The sequence below is a fragment of the Podarcis vaucheri genome (genome assembly GCF_965113315.1).
Source record: "Podarcis vaucheri genome assembly, chromosome: 2".
Classification (NCBI taxonomy): Eukaryota; Metazoa; Chordata; class Lepidosauria; order Squamata; family Lacertidae; genus Podarcis; species Podarcis vaucheri.
The window spans coordinates 63803307-63821565 of NC_138760.1; the positions used below are offsets into that span (position 1 = coordinate 63803307).

Sequence of the window (18259 nt, forward strand, 5' to 3'; positions counted from 1 at the left end):
AGAGTCGGTCACGACTGGACCTAATGGTCAGGGGTCCCTTTACCTTTACCTTTACCAGTTGGTGGAAACCACAGAAGGAGAGAGTGCTCTTATGCTGGGGTTCTGCTTGAGGTTTTCCCACAGTGAGAACAGAATACTGGACTGGATGGGCCATTGGCCTGATCCAGCAGGCCTTTCTTATATTCTTAAGTTGTCTTGTTAGCATACCCTCACCCTCCCTCTTCTCCTTCTCCTCCTGGATGGGGTAGAACTGCAAGGCAGAGGTACTTCCGGGAGGTTCAGGAGACTTGCTAGATGGCAGGCAAGGGAAGAAAGGAGTGGCTGCTCTTAACTGGTTGTCTCTCCAAACCAGCAACACATGACAATCAGCTGATTCTCTTTTAAACTAAAGTGGCAGTGTTAAGCACACCATTTTAAAACACATGCTTCACGAAACATGCATTTTTGCCCTAAGCTGTTCCAATTAAAACTTAATGCAGTTCCATAGTTACTTCCAGATTTCTTGAAGTATGCTAAATGAATGCAAGACAGAATTGTGGCCAGTTTTTAAAATAACTTTGCAAACCCCATCATACAACAAAGACTCCCTCATTGCACTCACATGCTATACCTTCTTATTTCATATTAGGTTCTTCCGAGCATGTCACAGGCATTCAAACGCTAGAGGCTCATTTCAAATCTCTTTACTTTGTAGCCTGCTACTGAAGAGATTCATAACAACCAGGGTCACATTCCCAGAGTGCTTAGTAAAGTATTCACTGTTATGTTTTGCTTGTTTGGTTACATGTAGTGGAAGTTTTTTGAGAATGAATGCTCTGCTCTTAAAACAAATGTACTGGAATGTAGCAAATGTATGTTCAAAGAAACCACCACCACAACACAGTTAAAGGCATGTCTGTTTGACACATTATTATTTTGTGGCAACAACCTTGTGTGTCTTAGCTCTCATTATGGAAATTCCACACATATCCATAAAAACATGCTTGCAAGAAAAAAACTGAAATGGATGCAAACCACCCCAAAAGCCTATAATAGGTTTAGCATTCCATTCTTTGTCCTAATGCTGTTGTATTTAAATCAATATATCCATTGATAAAGACCAGACTCTAGTAGTGAAAACATTTCTGGAATTCACTGTAGCATGAAACACCACAGCAGCACTTGTAAGCAACTTTTCAAAAGAGAATCCATCTAATGTTTAGAACTTAGAAGATTAATGAAATGCTTATGATGACCAGTGTTAACTTTGCCATAACAATTCACACAAAGTTCAACTGTTGAATGATTTGTGTTTAAGCATGCCTGAAATATATAATAGTATCTATGACTATCTTGATTTATAGATTGAAGGAGGGGTTGTCCAAAACACACACATACACATCACTGTTAGACTTTGGAATTTGATTTACTGGGTCAGTCTGCAGTTCTCCATAAAAAGCCAGCTGGGTTGTCCAGAAGTCTTTGTCACTGGCTGGTGTCAGTAGGGTGGGGTTGTTTGCATGGTATTCTTGATTCTCAACATTGTGTACAAAGACCTATCACCATTCATCTTGTATAGTTCATTGAATGACTGATTACTTCTTGGATTAACTCACCCCTCCCAAGTAATAGTGAGAACCAGGTGTAAACTGAAGAAAGGTTTCTGCACTCTCTTGAAATATTTCAAGTAGTTAGTACTGTACCTTAAGTCCCTGTAACAAAAAATATACGCCTTGTACAAGACACCTGAATTGTAGCCTGTATGTGATGTTCCCACTTATATGAAAGAGTTGAAGTTCTAAAATCTAATTGCCTAATGATGAGCTGGGACTATATGGCTTTCATAACAGGGACACTGAAATTTTCTGTATATGCATAGGCTACTAGTAGCAGCATATACAGAATATATACAATACTGAGGCTTGCATGTCAAGTATACCTATTTTACTAGCATCACTTTGCATGAAAACCAGTGTGTGGATTGCACAGAGAACCTAGTTTCTTGAGCTTCTGTCAGTGTGTGTAAGATGTGATGGTGGCGAAACCATGATCTCAACACTGCTTTGATGTGCTAAAGGCGCCATCTTCATTACTTCCTGCCAGAAGTCATGAAATATTACTGGTGCTAATATTTTTTAATGGAAGCTCAGTGTTTCATTACTTAAATTCATTGCACTGTCTGCTTTTCATTTCTGCCAGGGGAGCTTTGAAAGATTCTAATGGTTTTGCATTGTCTTTCACCAATTCATTATAAATGTGTTTGCAAGGGAGAATGGAATCATTACTCATTAGAGAATTATTTAACAGTAGTGTTAAGACCAAAGAGTCTCTTATTGTCCCATAGGGCTCTTCCAGCATTCTTTTGGATGACCCATGCCTCACCTCTTTCCCACAAATACTCACCTGAAGGCTAATATATCTCTGCATCCTCTTTCTCAAGATTGATGCTTCCTGAAATCAGCAGGTCTTCACAAGTATCATCTGAACCCAATTAGCCCATCTGAACCCAATTAGCCAATGCAATAAATGGACATGCTGTAATTTCTATCGGTTGTGAATAAACTGGTCCAAGGCCATTTGATCCTCAAATGAAGTCTTTCACCCACTCTCCTAATATGCCAACCCAGGATCACCCAATAAAGCAGAATCGTGTGAGATTCAAGAGAGTCCAACAGGAAACATTTCTTCATCCAGAGCACTGTTCAGCTACAAAATCCACTACCATAATATGCAGTGATGGTCACCAATTTGGAAGGCTTTAAAAGAGGATTAGACAAATGCATGGAGTTTAAAGCTATCAATGGCTACTAGGCTATGGTGGCTATGTACTACTTCCAGTGTTGGAGTCAGTATTGCTCTGAATATTAGCTGCTGAGATTCACAATTTAGGACAGTGCTGCTACATTCAGGTCTGGCTTATTGCAGATATTAATATTGCACAGTTCAAAGTGACTGGGTGCATTAAAAACTGACTATGTTTGAAATGAAGCATTGTCTAGATCCATTAGATGGTTCAAAACTTTACTGGAAGAACTTTCTTCATAACATAGCAAAATGATACATCCAAACAGTTCCATGAGACATTTAAGAGTCCAAGGCATAGGCTCAGCACTTTACAAAAAATTAAATACTCCTAACATGCCTATAAGCAGAGGTCTTGCTCCCTTTGCAGCCTCCATTTACCCAGAGCTGTTTTCCTGGAGAGCTTCGTTTATAGCCTCACTCTCACAGAGTCTGAGAACAAAAAGACTCCAGCCCTTCCAAGATGGCAAATTTTGCAATTCAATACCTCTCATGTGATCTAAGGCTAAACCATCACATCTTAGCTAGCAGAAAACAACAATAGTTAATTATAATTATCAACCGAGTTAGAGTTCAGAGTCCTATTCTTGGCTTCAGTATAGCTCTGTAGAAAATCCCCATGTTAAATCTTTCATTGATACACATAGCCATTCCCATTTCAATGTGAATTAAACCAATTATACTTAACACGGCTTGCAGGCTTCCCTTGGGCATTTGGTTAGCCACTAGGAGAATAAGTTGCTGGATGAGATGGGCGTTTGACTCAACCTGAATGGGCTATTCTTGTGTTCTTAAATTTATGTATTTCTCATCTCTGTTCATTTAAATACACTCATTTAATATGATTGTGTTGGTTTTTCTGCAGATATTACAAACATATTAATTCTCTTACTATTTCTCACATTGTTTATGGTAAAACTATAACAGTCTTTCTGCTTCTTATTTGGTATTTTCCACTTTCCATTTCAACCTTATTACTCATCGGCTTTCCAGCGGTTTCTCTCTTTTCACTTTCACTTTAAACTACTTGCACTTACCGTACTTTAAAAGGTCACCATGATCTTGCTTCTCCAGATCTAACGAATATCATAATTTCTACCCATAGGGTAGAAGCGCAGGTGGGGAGCATTGTTGTGGATAACAAGCTGTGGCTTGTGTTAGTCCATCACTACTGATCTTGAAGTCCTTGAAGACTTGCATGAATTATTACACACAATGCTTGCGCTGTCTTGCTCCAGAAACATCCTGGATGTTGCTCTGCTTCTCTGGCATTAACCATAACAATTTGAATTTCAGTTGTTTCTAGTACCTATGCCATATTTTATTGTTTTGTTTTCTTTATTGCATTTATATCCCACTTCTTCTCAAAGGAGCTCAAGATGGTGTGCTCCACATTTAGTCCCCACAACATCTCTGTGAGGTAGGTTAGCCTGAGAAGCAGTGTTTGGTCCAAGGTCAGCTTCGTGGCTGACTGGGCATTTGAACTCTGGTCTCCCGGATTCTAGTCCAATACTCAACCACTACACCACACTGGCTTTCATATATAACATGCCTCAGCATTCACCTCTATCATGAAAACACACACTTAATGAATGGGGTTTGCGTGGACAGGCAGAGTCCCCAGATCCTATACGGTCCCCCCGTCATGTGGAATAACGACTCAAGACAACGTGCTATGGGATTAAATTGGCCACAACTTTATTAAATTTCAAATGTGGGTAGACCTTGGCTCAGGCACTGGGCGTTCTCCCTCCCCGGTCCCCAGCTGGGGACCTAGGGAGCATCAGGGTTATCCAGTGTGTGTGGGGGGGGATGGGCCGGCTCTGGAGAACATATGTTCAAGCAGAGATGGCCGCCCCCGTAACGCCACCACTGCAGGAGAGAGCAATGACGACCTTTCGGTGTATGGCCAAAGCCTCCCTTCAGAAAACCCCTTTAACGGGGAACCCTGGTATCGCCGCCGCAAAAGGGAGATGGACAAAAGGATTCCGACCAAGGCCTGATACTGCCAAAGTTGTGACGTTTTGCTACGGGAAAGGCGAAACCTGCCAATGCAGGGAAATTCCTTTCCGGCCCTTTAACAGCGACCTTAACGTAGCAGCGCCCGCATACCTGTGAAGAAAAGTTAACCTGCAAAACCTGTGAAGAAAAGTTAACCTGCAAAATAAGACATTAACTGAGGGTGGGTAGGGTGGGAGAAGCTCTGAAGCCAAGTGAGGATTCCTAGGTATGATCCTCCCTCTATTGTGTGGGCAGGTAATCCCTCCCCTACCTGGCCTGGTCTCCTTGGCAATGCTTCCCCCAGGTGGGATTGGACAACTGACTGAGGTAGGCGGAGACCTCCAGGTATCCCACCTGAGGGAAGGCAAAGCCAAGCCTATGCTGTTGGGGCCGCTCCAGATCCAGGGGCTGCACGCGTCCACGCAAAGGGCGCCCCCGTTTTAAGCGGGGAGCGGTCATTACTGATTCATAGAAACTGCGATGTAAATTGCCCCTTGTCCTACTGAAATTGATATGTGTGTGCAAATGTGTAGTAAAGGATAATATTAGTCATTTTATCTGGCCTGTTCCACACACACACAAAATGTTTCCATTACAGTGCCTATTTTAGGGGGGAACAAGTGTACCTTGCAGAAGACACAAGAACAAATACTTCCCTCATTTCTCTGTGTTGAGAGGAGCCTGACGTCTGGATTCCCTGTAGAAGAAAATTAATGATCTCCTTTCAAAGAAAGATTCGTACAAGAACCAATAAAATAAAACAGATGTTATGACTTGACCTGGGTTGTGTGTATCAGATACAAACCTACATCCATATTTTAAAATCAGATGATAATAATAGAAGCCTTTGTTTTAAAGAAGGGGTCTAAACCAGAGGCGCTGTCACAGCTGGTCAGTGGGAGAGATTACACCCATTATTCTGTCCTGAAAAAGAACAGAATTAATGGTAACCATGTTTTAAAGGGAACAAGAGGGCACTTGAAATATTTCAGTAGGTTCTCCGTTCTTCCATGACAGATTTTTTCCCTTCCTGCCAAGTATGCATTTTTATAAATAACTGATGATTTGCTTGTTTTAATTATAAAAGGATGAATGCCCCCCTCCATGCTTTTTATCAATTTGTAGTTTAAAGATCTAAATAAGGGATTGTGAATCTGTGTCCCTTCAGCTGTTGTTCAGATACAACTCCTGTCCTCCCTAACCATTGGTCATAATGGCTTGATTTCTAACAGAAACCAAGCAGTTGTTTCCTTGCGCAGAAATAATCTGTTTTCATCCAGGGTTTGATCTTCAGTAGTTTGTTCAGTACCTGGTAATTCTCTTTGAAGTTCCTCATATACTTTTTGTACATTTAAAGAGGGCTGTGTTGTTTTAGCCCAAACTAACACCCTGTTCTGTTCAAGAAGGAGTTGGAATTATTTAGCCAGCTGTGAACACAGATGGAATAGCTTGGAATGTATTTCCAAACAAAAATCTGGAAGTTATACTAAGAAAAATAACAAAAACCTAAGATTGTGTATTGACCAGGCAAATATTAAAGTATTAATGTGTTTTTGCAATGGACTGATGCACATGAAAACTTTTCCAAAAAAGGAAGTGAGCCTTCCAGTAACACATGGAACCTAAACATGTGAAGGGATCCACCATACGTTTCTTTTGTCTTGCCTACAAATGTTATGCAATGCCTCGCCCCATCTTACCCCAAAGCACCCGGTATGCTAAGTTCTGAGTAACCCACAATCTCAATGGATAAGGCCGCTTTTGGTGGACCAGTAAACTGAATGGACTGAACATAAAGAAGTAATAATAGTCAAGTGGTTGAAAATGTGCTTGTATTTATATTTACAGGTGCATGAAAGATCCCAGATCATCATCACAAGAACCTTGTAAGGTAGAAAAGGCAGGGAGATAAGTGACTTACTGAAGGCAATCTAAAAAGCTTCATATTTCACTAAAAATTGCACCCAGTCCATCTGAGTCCATCTTAATTATTTATATACTGGCAACACTAGGTAAACTTCTCCGCCGCACACCAAACAGGTCCCCAGTTCAGTTTCAATTTTTAAAAGGCTGGGACTTGTGTGCGATCCAGTAGGGGTAACTTGCTGCAATAGCCCAAATTGCTGAAGATGGATGTTTTCTCTGTCCAACCAATTCAGGCATAGTATGGCATAGATACTGAACCACTGCACTTGCACAATAAATGAGAGGTTGCGTATCGGTAGTTTAGCAAACACCCAGCATTATCGGTCTCACATCATGCCACTATATTGTATCTTTGTACCTTACTTATTTTGAAATATACACCAGAACAAGAGATTTCAAAGTACCAGTATAATAATGTTTCGTGAAGAAATACAACAAGGATAGGGTCCAAAAGAAGATGAACAATGTATATATCTAAATCTTAGCGGCACTTTTCCTATTATCAAGGAAAATGGCATGGTCAGACAAGATGTGAGGAAAGGAAAATGGGGAATCTTCTGATCTTCATCTCAATCTCCATGCAGCTGGTCTTGTTGGAAGCCTCTTGGAACCTTACTTATGACCTCACCAAAGGAGAGAACAAACTGCCGTCTTGATGTCATGACTGAATCCTTCTACTATTCATAGGTCTGTGGTTTGACAGAAGGTAAGCTATGAAAAGGGGAAAGCTGAATATATCTATGAGTCCCTTGAAAATCTCTCACACACTCCTCTTACGCCCACACCCACACTTCATTGGCATATGTTTGAGATACAAAATTAGGAATAGTCTAAAGAAAGAAAAAGGAAGCAATATAACCAGAATTTCCTGAGTTCAGAAAAAGTCTTTATCCTCTCCATCCTCCAATGATTTTGGCTTATTTTGAGATGTGTGGGCTTTTGCTCTGTGAAGTCTTTATGGGATGCCCTGGAAGTTGCCTTCAAAGAAACATTTCTTGGAGAACAGTCTTTGGCTTGAAAGAGAAGAACCCACTTGGGAGTTGGTGTGGATGAAAAATCTTCAAACACTAGTAGATCAAAGATAGACCTTACAAAAATGTGACTTTCTGTTCGAGCGTTGGTGTATTTCAGTTACTGTTACATCTGGAAAGGAATCGCATCCAGTGTAGCTGCTAGGAATTGTTAGAAAAGGAAGAGAAGACAATGGAGGTGCTTTTAACACTCTCATGCATAAATGCAAGCAGTGTGGTCTTTTGTTTGTATCCTTCAAGAACACATGCCAAAGGTCGCAGGTTCAATCCACAGCATCTCAAAGCAGAGCTGGGAAATAAACTTGCTGGAAACCCAGAGGAGAAGCTGCTAATCTAGGCATAGGCAAACTCCGACCCTCCAGATGTTTGGGACTACAATTCCCATCATCCCTGACCACTGGTCCTGTTAGCTAGGGATGATGGGAATTGTAGTTCCAAAACATCTGGAGGGCCGGAATATGCCTATGCCTGCGCTAATCAGTGCAGGTAATCCTGAGCTAGATCAATTATCTGACTTGGTATAAGGCAGCTTCCTATATTCCATATCATACAGCCTCACACAGACACAACCAAGAAACAATTCAAACAAAGCACATTTAAGCATCATTGACTTCAGTGAGACCATTGAGCACATGCTTAAATCTCTACCATTCAAATCAATGGGAGTGGGGGGGGGTTTGTAAAAAAAATTAATTGACTGTAACATACTCAGTAGTGAGCTGCAGGGGGTGGTGCTCTCCTGACCTCCTGTCGCCTGTGTTGCTACTGCTCACTGGGAGGGCAGGAGCAGGACAGTGTGGTGGAAATGTCTACCACTGCTGATCATACCTACACTGCCAGGGCCGGTTCACTCAAGAGGCAAGGTGAGGCAACTATCTCAGGTAGCAGGAGCCACAGGGGAGGCAGATGTAGATCTTTATTCTCCCCTTCTTCCTGATGTAGATATTCACCTATTCTTCCCCAGTAAGGAGGGAGGCATCTTCTGTGGTCTGCCTCAGGTGCCAAAATGTCTTGGGCTGGCCCTGCCTACTGCATACACATTTATGTGCTTCCTCTCGGCTTTAGGATATGTACACCCAGCAGTTCCAGAATATGGTAGTGTAACATATGAACCCTTCTGAATCAGACCCATGGCCCAGCATCTGGTTCTCACACTGGCCAACCAGATGTCTGCGAGAGGACCGCAACAAAGACACAGTTGCACTGTCCCCATGCAATGGGCTTTCAGAGGCATGCAGTCAGTGGTGGAGCTTCATGCTCTGACACCGGGAGGCGGAGAGCAGGTGGGGGCGGGACTGGCACGTGTCCTGGGGGTGTGGCAGGGGCGGGAGGGCAGCCGCGATGGCACCGCACCGGGAGCGTGCTGCCAGGAGCGGTGCGCTCCCCCCGCACTCCTCTTCCTCCGCCAGTGCATGCAGTGGAAGTAGAAGAGCCACTGATCTCTGCATCCTCCTGTTTGCTTAACTGAGCAGACATAGGAAAGGCTGTGAAGAGCTATGCATGGGCCTTCTATTCCCTATAATGACATAACGTGGCATCTATATTTATTCATTATATTTTTACCCCACTGAAGCACAGTAACACAAACATCCTGTCTCTTCCCACTCTGTGGGGTCAAAACACATACCATCATGTGACAGACAAAAATCCCATGACTGCAATCATGGGGCAGGAATTCTAACATCTTCCTCCCATAGGAACCCACCCAGAGTGGCATACACATAGAATCAGAATTGTAGAGTTGGAAGGGGCCCAAAGGACCACCTAGCCCAGCAATCCAGTTTAAACATTTGAAACAGCTGTACAAAAATACTATCAGGATAGCAGTATAAGTATACAGAACAGCAGGAGGGAAATAACAGTCCCAGTCCCCTTTCCCCAAAGGCCTGTATGCACAAACAAGTGCATTTTAAACTTGTTTGAGAGAATGATGCCAAATGGGACCATATTATGCAAAGAGTGGGTGGAAGACGGAATGTGTTACATCCTGTTGGGACGGAGCTGAGTCATGTGTGCATCTCCCAGAGTAAGAAAAGGGAAGAGCAGCAACAACAAAAATGGGAACGTGGAATGAATTCAATGTTTACAAAGGTTACCAAACCAAGGCTTCTGTTTTACACACTAACTTGGCTGAAGGGTGGTGGGTCTGATCAAGACAAATGAGAAAACAGTGTCAGCTCTGGGGAAATTAAAGGAGTGAAATGTTTTTATCTTTTTATACAGCATAAGAACGATGACAAATCAGCTAAACAGGCAGCTAGATTAATATAAATAGGAGAAACTTTTTTAAATATTGCAGAGAGCTTAGTTGTAAGTCTTTGTGAGAAGGTTCAGTGAAGCCCCATAATGTTATGGGGTTCAGAATACAGACATATCCATTATTTGCCATTAGATGGGTTGAAGGTACAAAACAAAAAGAGCTGCTTGAGTTGGTGAGCTCAGGGTTCCAGTTGAATAGGGATTTGGCCATGATTCTGACTGGTTGCATTTGGACCTATGACTCAGGGCACTTCCAGATGACCTTTTTATGGAGTTTTCGCCCTCTTATGCCTGCACAAAGTTTGCAGGAAGTTGTACAATGTTGACTGTTATTGATAATTTATTCTGATTTGTTTTCCAAGAGGTTACACAATGTTGTACCAAGTTATTGATATCCCACACTTTTGGAAAGTCGCTTTGAGCTGCCTATGGAAAGAAAAAGCAATGGATGCATTTAGTAAATAATCATAAAAATAGTCATCCCTGATTTTCTAGTTGTGCTGGTAAGGGCAGCATCACAAAATCCTCAGAAAAGCACCAGGGACTAAAACCCTTTTCTGCATTGCTTATGAGCAAAGGTGTATTGAAACCCTCCTGGAATCCCCTTAGGGCTGCAACACTGCTATTATTGCAAACCAGATGACCTAGAAGGTCCTTGTCATGCCAAACTGTCCTTCAGTCTTTCCTTTTGTGAGTCAAGGACCCGCCACCTGCTTACTGATAAATAGAACACAAGGATACAAGTATTTTGGGTTAATAGGCTAAAGAAGGCCACAGCTTTATTGGTTACAGCATTTGAGTGGTATTGGCTTAGGCATTGGATCAAACAATCTATACATGACTCTACCCCGCTCAGTGGGGAGTCATTTGAGGGTTAACAACCAGTGGGAGGAGCTTGTTGATGCAGCTACAACTGGAAGCTTCCCCTGATGTCACTGCGGGTCGTGCCATGGCCCTAGCCACCAGCAGAGCATTGGGCAGGATCCACGACTGCCAGATCCCTTTAATGGAATACCCAACGAGGGGAGGGGTAGGTGATGGCTACAACCTGCCTTCTGACATACCACACATATTCCAATGCCTAACCGCCAATACTTGAAAAGTTGTGACGATTTGCTATCAGGTAGGCAAAAACCAAGAGGCTGGTACCAATTTGCCAAATGGATAAAATCCCTACCAGGCCCCTTGGGCAACCAAGGCAACCAACCAAAGTCCATAGCAAGGTCAAAAGCATAGATGTGACCTAAAGGGAGGGAGGGCGGGTGATCCGTCAAATTCAGGAAGTGGAATGAAGGGCATGGCGCTGCCTCAGCCGCTTAAACACAGCTAAGCCCCGCCCCCAAGCCAGCCCTATTGGCTGGCTGAAGGACGCGGTGCGGCAGCCGGAATAACTGATGCAGGGGGGCCGAATATGCCCCCCTGCCAACGCTGGAACCGGCTCCTGCTCAAAACTCCTTCCCTCTGGTAGAAGAAGAGGCTTTGTCCTGCCAACCTCTTACCCATTGCATGGATATGCAGTTAGCTAGTTTCATAGTAAAAGTGTCTCAGTGGGGGTAGCCTGACTGTGATTTTATGGGTATTAGCACCTGGTTTTGGTGACTAAATTCATGGAGCACACACGTGATGACCTTTTTGTTTATTTCCACCTTAAAGCTACACACGATGAAGGAGGAGGACAGCTCAGAGGCTAAAGTAACCCAGGATGAAAGGAATTATAAGCCGAAAGCACGCTGCCGATTCATGAGGAAACAGAAAAATGGAATTTCACCCTGGAAGAACACTGGGAAGTTAAAGAAAAGGTTGCAGTCAAAGGAGGTATGGCCTCCTCTAACTCTGTGAAAGAAGTGCAAGCACCCTCCAGGACCTAGCCCTTCAATGTCAGGGAGCCGACAAGGAGAGCAGGTCATTCACAGATGAGAGAAAAAGAGTGAAATATTTGGCTATCTTACAATTAGTTTCTTTATGAAGGAAAGCAGAACAAAGAACACACAGAGACTTCTAAAGGTTGCTCCTGTCTTAGTGACACTGTTGTCCAGACTGGCTTGTGGCTCCCCCTTCACTTCCTAGGCCTCTATGTCAGGCCCCTCCCTCTGTCTCTACAGCAACCTCCAAGGGACCCTCTCTGTGCCTGCTCAGCAGCATGCAAAAGATGCCTCGCTGGGATTTTTAAGGCAGGTTTCTTGCCCAGCCCTACCTAGAGATGCCAGAAATTGAACCTGGGACCTTTAGCATGCAAAGGAGATGCTCTGCACTGAGTGATAGCCCTCTCCCTATCTCACAATGTTCAGAGATGTAATACTGGTTTCGCCACAGGGCGAACTGCAGCAGAGTGGAAACAGTGTTGCATGAGACGGTTACAGGGAGGAATGGAAAACAATGCATTCTTACATCTCTGCTTACAAGTGGTGTGTGTGCAGAATCAATCATTGTTATTAGATAATAGATCATCGATGTCTGAAATTATGATTGCGGACCTTTCAGTACATTAACCTTTGCCATTTTCTTTCTAGAAAAGCCAAGAAAGTTTGAAAGAAACAAAGGAAAAAGCACCAACTCTCTCCTGTCAAGAAACCTCCAAGTCAGCTGAGAATAGTGCGGAGGATTTCAATACCGAGTGGACCATTTTTAACGATTTGTTCTTCTCAAGTGATGTGGCGCCCAGTAATGAGTTCATACCTTATTACAGGACATACTCAAACCTTGTGGAAATCCCTCTGCAGGTAAATATAGAACTGAGCCATGAGAACGCAGAAGGAGAAGAAGTTCAAAGCGATGGCTGTGTCTTTAATCCTAAGTATGAAGATGAGCCTCTAAAGGACGTGAGTCTCACCACAGGATATTTTCCATATTATAGAACATATGAGGAATACTTTGGCAGCTCTGATCTTCCCGGTGAAATACACAGTAGAGCAGGGAGCGAAGGGAGTGTGGCAAACAATGCAGAGGAAATCAAGAGTGAAATTAGCTGTGAAACTGAGGAAGTATCTGAAGGTCCTGTAAGTACAAGAAAGGCCAAATCTTACGTTGAACCCAATATCATACAATAATTCCCTTTATATCTTACTTTTAAAAGACACCTGAAGGCAGCCCTGTTTAGGGAAGTTTTTAATGTTTAAGGCTGTACTGTGTTTTTCATATTCGATTGGGTGCCACCCAGAGTGGCTGGGGAAACCCAGCCAGATGGGCAGGGTATAAATGATAAATTATTATTATTATTATTATTATTATTATTATTATTATTATTATTAGGTGCTTTATGGATGACAGAACATCATTTCTGTCGCTGCTCTCCTATGAGATTTAGGGCCTAACTAAACGTTACATATAATTATGTGTATTAAAACACCTGTAGTCTTTTTTAAAAAGAGAAAAGCCAGTATGAAGGTTAGCAATTTAGAGGTGTGAGGTTGTCTAACCACTCCCTGGGAACGCTATACTCTTATCTGTTTATTATTTTGGAACAATTATTGCTTCTTTTGTCAAATTCGTTATTTGTTACAATATTTTCATGCCCATTAGGGATACATAAATAATAATGACAAAGAGGTTCCAACACTCACACTTCACAGATCTGAGGCCCATAGATTTCTGAAAGAGCATCCCAAAGTAGTCCACAGTTATTAGGGACTGGTCCTTAGTTCACATAATCCATGAATTTTGACCACCACCCCTTTATGTTTTCAGGATATTCAGGAAAACTGTGAAACATCAGAGGATACCAGCCAATGTTCTGAGAGTCTTCAGTTCACTGAAAACCAAGTATTAACTGACTCCATTGTTGAGTCCTGCGATTCTGACCTCTCTCTCTTCGATGAAATTTTAAACCTGAGGCAATCACCTTCTGACAGCGGTTACTTTCCATATTATAGAACGTATGGGAAATTGCTTCTCGGACCAGAAACCTCAAGTAATGTGCTCTGTAGCAGCAGAGATGCACTGGAAATGTTTGGTATGGAAAGTGAAGGAACTTTACCAGAAACTCGGGACAATGACAATGGCTGTTCAGTGTGCTGACTGAACTGGGATTGAAATCACAGGCATGGTTTTAAGGACTCTTACCATTGCACGGCCTAGTAATAATTTATATTGAAACATTTTAATAAGAAACTGTTATTCATATTAAGTTGAGCCATTGAAAAAATGGGAGAAATGTTCAACTAGCTTTTGCTTGAACTTGGAGAAATTGACCATCTCTGGCAGAAGATAAAGGAGATGAAAAAGTTATCATTTTTTTAAAAAAAAAACTGCCAACCCTATAGATGATCAATCAGACTCTCAAATTGTTGAAGAAAAGAAGAATTTTGTCATGATCAAGGTAAGTTCCCAAAATAAGCCCCCTCATACCACTGTTTAAAATAAGACGTTGATATGTGGTTTGAGATTTAGCTTCTCTCTCTACCACAAAAACTCATGCTGAGAAAATCTGAGAAGAGAAGTCTTTCTGCAACCAAATAGTTCAGCTGCAAAAAGTGTAGAATTTGCATATTGAGGCATGGAGGACAATATACTGCAGATGAAAAACTAGTGTACTTAATCTAATGAGCAATCATCTCTGGTTGCTGCCACTGACAATGCCCTCTACAAGCACTCCTGTTACAAAAGGAAGACAGGGACAACCTGATCAATTCTCCATCCTGGCCAACAGCATAACAAAGATTCAGTATGTAACAGAGGTGTTGTAATTGCCCACTAAACAGCAACTTTCAGTCTGTAGGAATGAAAGATGCATTATTCATTGCCATCTTTACCAGCTGATTCTTTGTCAGAGTTTAGAGAAATGCGGGAGAAGAAAGGAGAGGCATGGAGCCTTTGAAGAGGATGTAGAAGTCTTCAAATTACTAGTATGACTGCTGATAAGACATCTTCCAAGCAATACTATTTTTCTCCGTGATAAAAAACAACAAAAAATAGTTCCTGTATTTTGTTATGTTTGATATGAGCTATGGATAGGGAGGGACTATTTTGTATAAAAACTTAATAAATACAACTATTTATTAATGTGCCATGTTTTAAAATGTGTGTTCTTCGAGACTGTTCATGAGTAACTCAATATGTACGAGCAACCACATATAATTGGACAAATGTTTCCCCCAAGAAGCCCAGAGCAGCTTAAAAATGGCCTCGGACAGACTTCCACGCAAACACGGTACAGGATCAGACCTGTTTAAAACTGCATCATGTGCTATAAGCAATTCCTTAGGCATAAGCAATAAGCCCAACTGCTTTTAGGAATGCCAAAAAAATCCTGTGGTAACTAGAGCTGCAGACAAAATTGGGAAAGTATAATGGAATCTGTTTTGATTTTGCCACTCAGTCACTTTCAAATACCTTGCTCCAGTGCTTTTTCTTTGGGGGGGGGGACACAGAGGTATGCATACCCCTTTGTGAATCTAAGTTGTAAATCTAAGTTTGGCCTCGTTGAGGGACAATATTTCAATATGAGTAGGAAAATGAGAGTACCCCTAAATATATTTTTTTAGAAAAAAAGCACTGCCTTGCTCTAAGATTCTCAGTAGTCCCACTGTGGCCCTAATCTTGTCAACACTCTAGCTCCTAAATTTTCTGTTAGAGGGAGTGATGCTGAAGAGTTGTAAAAAAAAAAAACACCATAAAAGATTATCATGAAGCTTAATTTTTGCATTTCTAAACATTCAGAGGATCAAATAAAGCCCTCATTTCTAGCTACGGGATATATCTAAAATTAGCTCCTCTATACTGGCTTTTCTGTATGATTTATATGAACAATGAATCTAAGAAATCAAGGATTTTGGAGATAAGTGCATTATAGGCTTTCTGGATTATGAAAGTAAATCTGAAGCAAAATCATTAAGCACTTCACTTCACATTATCATATGGAAAGTTATTTTTTAAATATTTCCCCCATGGAACCATGCAATGGCAGAATAGAGATCATTAACAAGAAGGCTAACTGCAGTTTCCTTGCGTAAAGAACACTCACTAAACAAATTTTCATTTGTGTTGTTCTATGTAAGAGAGTTAACAGAGCACAGGATGAATTTCTCAAAACTTTCTCCATATGTCAGCATTGAATTAGAAAAGGGCACGATATAGCCTTCACCAAGGAAAACGCCTCATTTGGGAATGACAAATATGTCAGTAAAGTCTTGGCAGACTGGAGCTTGTTTACTTTTATCTTTCTACTTGAAAAATCCATAATTATTGCTCTGAGACCTCAATATTTCAATATTATTAGTGGTTCTTTCAAGTTTCCAAAACAATCCACAATTACTTAGAAACACACCATGTAGTTTCCATTGATCTCATATAATCCTTTAATCTCATGAATCCACAAAGTTAATTTTTAAAAACAAGCCTCAACAAAATGCTTTCTTTTAATAATGAAATGGGCTATATTGGTGGATCTTCAGGGACTTCTCACAAGAGACTGGATGGGCCTCCATTTTGAATCAAAATGAAAAAGTACCCATCATCATCACCACCACCTTTTGTTTCCCTGTTAGGAGTTTGACTTCCACCAAAAGTATTTAGCTAGAGGGGTTTTGTTTGCTTTGTTTTGTGGCCCAGTCACTATCTCTGACCTCAAAGAGTTTTCAGAGAATACCTTGAATCCCTTAGGCAAAGTGGGAGGGAAATCAAAATAAATAAACCATTCTTCCCTGTTTCTATATCTGAAAATAAATGCAGGGAATGTGGCTGAATCTAAATTGCCACTGCTACATACCCAGTGTTTATTTAAATGGTTTTGACATTGTCCAGGTATTATTACCCTCAAGACTCATCTCAAGCTCTCTGTTATAACATGATGGAGTGCTTCTAATCTCATACATGCCTTGTAGCCCACCAATAACCATATATTTGTCATGTATACTATCTGGGAGCAGCATCTCTGCAAGGTTTCAAGCAGGGGATTTGCCCTGTCCAGAGTTGCCAGGTAGAAATGGGCAGATCTGTCAGTTTTGGATTTGCTCAGTTGCTCATTTTCACAATAAGTTTCTACTTTTTTAAAAAAAAAAAAAGTCCTCGTGCAGATTCCTCAGCATTGGAGTGCTAATTTCTCCTGATATGCAGATATGTATGCAGTTTTGCCTAATAGGATTCATTTTTTGTACTTTATTTTCACAAATATATACACTTACCTGACTGGAATGTTACTTGACTGGAAAACTGTGTAGCAAAATTCAGAAAAGTATAAATTTCAAGGAATGGCTGGGTTTCAGTTCATATGTTTCAGAAAGTGTGGATTAGGTAGGTTCATTTTTAAAAGCAAACTGAATTGAATTTCTCACCTGTTCCTACAAGCCAAAGATTGGATACTGGACCTTTTGCTTATCTTGGTCCAGAATAGTCTTGGCTATCCCCTGTCATGCAAATCAGGTTCCATTGGAAACCTCATGTGCCCTCTGGGACTTGAAATCCCTCTCAGTGTATAGAGGTCTCTGTTGGACAATGGCCAGACTGCCCTGTTTTACTCTGCTTTAAACCCAACTTTAATCCTGCACTGGAGGAATATAATTTCTGTCCCTGTCTTCCAGGAGCAGCTGGTAGGAGCAGCTCCCCATGCCTCACTCCTTCCCTCTCTCTCAGTAAGTGCAACCAACCTTCTTTGTTGTTGTTGTTCTCTCTATCATCATTATCATCACCATTACAACAAAACCCAAATTTCCGCTCTTTCTGGAAGACGTGAGGTCAAATTACATCAGTTCTTATATTCGTTAGGTCATCACATTCCAGTTATGTGGCAGTTTCCATTACCACATGCAGTCATGGCAACGGAAATATTTTGTAACATGGAGGAGATCCCATGTGCTCCTCTTTTGCACTGTGCATAATATAAGTGTGTCAATGCACCCAAAATGTGTCTCTGTTTCGTTCCCTTTGATATTTTTAGTTTAGTAGTTAATTTTTACCTCAGCTGTAATCGCCAGGTCCTCCACATGTGCTGATGTGACTCCTACTCTGTGGAGAAGCTGGAAGATGAACTGAGCCCTACCCAGGTCACCTCACTGGCTGCCACTGATGTCTTCTTGGTTGCAAGCATAGTCAGCCACAATACAGAGGTGTCAGCTTAAAACTCAAGTGGCATGATGCATCACAACTTCCAACAGCTGCCCCAAAAGAATATTTTTCTTTCTCCTCTTATTTGGCCAATGTATTGCCACCAGGAAACAACAGAGCATGTCAACCGCAGTGGAATCGTGCTCCTCATGACTGATGAATAAAAAGTTAACGCAGGGTCAACCCACCCATGAGGCAAAGCGAGGCAGTCACCTCAAGTGGCT

At 41.6% G+C, this 18259-nt stretch overlaps 1 protein-coding gene across 2 annotated transcripts; it reads left to right on the forward strand.

Annotated features, from left to right (window-relative positions):
• The first annotated feature begins 7330 nt into the window (after positions 1–7330).
• Positions 7331–14999, forward strand: LOC309525905 (uncharacterized protein). Of its 2 annotated transcripts, none has more exons than XM_082211685.1 (4): positions 7331–7414; positions 11652–11813; positions 12509–12994; positions 13683–14999. In XM_082211685.1, exons 2-4 carry the CDS (start codon positions 11661–11663, stop codon positions 14010–14012), a joined length of 969 nt encoding a protein of 322 aa, XP_082067811.1. In that variant the 5' UTR covers positions 7331–7414; positions 11652–11660; the 3' UTR covers positions 14013–14999. The 2 variants fall into 2 exon arrangements, with proteins under 2 accessions (XP_082067811.1, XP_082067810.1); XM_082211684.1 differs by lacking the exon at positions 7331–7414 and adding an exon at positions 7559–7917.
• Positions 15000–18259: the final 3260 nt, after the last annotated feature.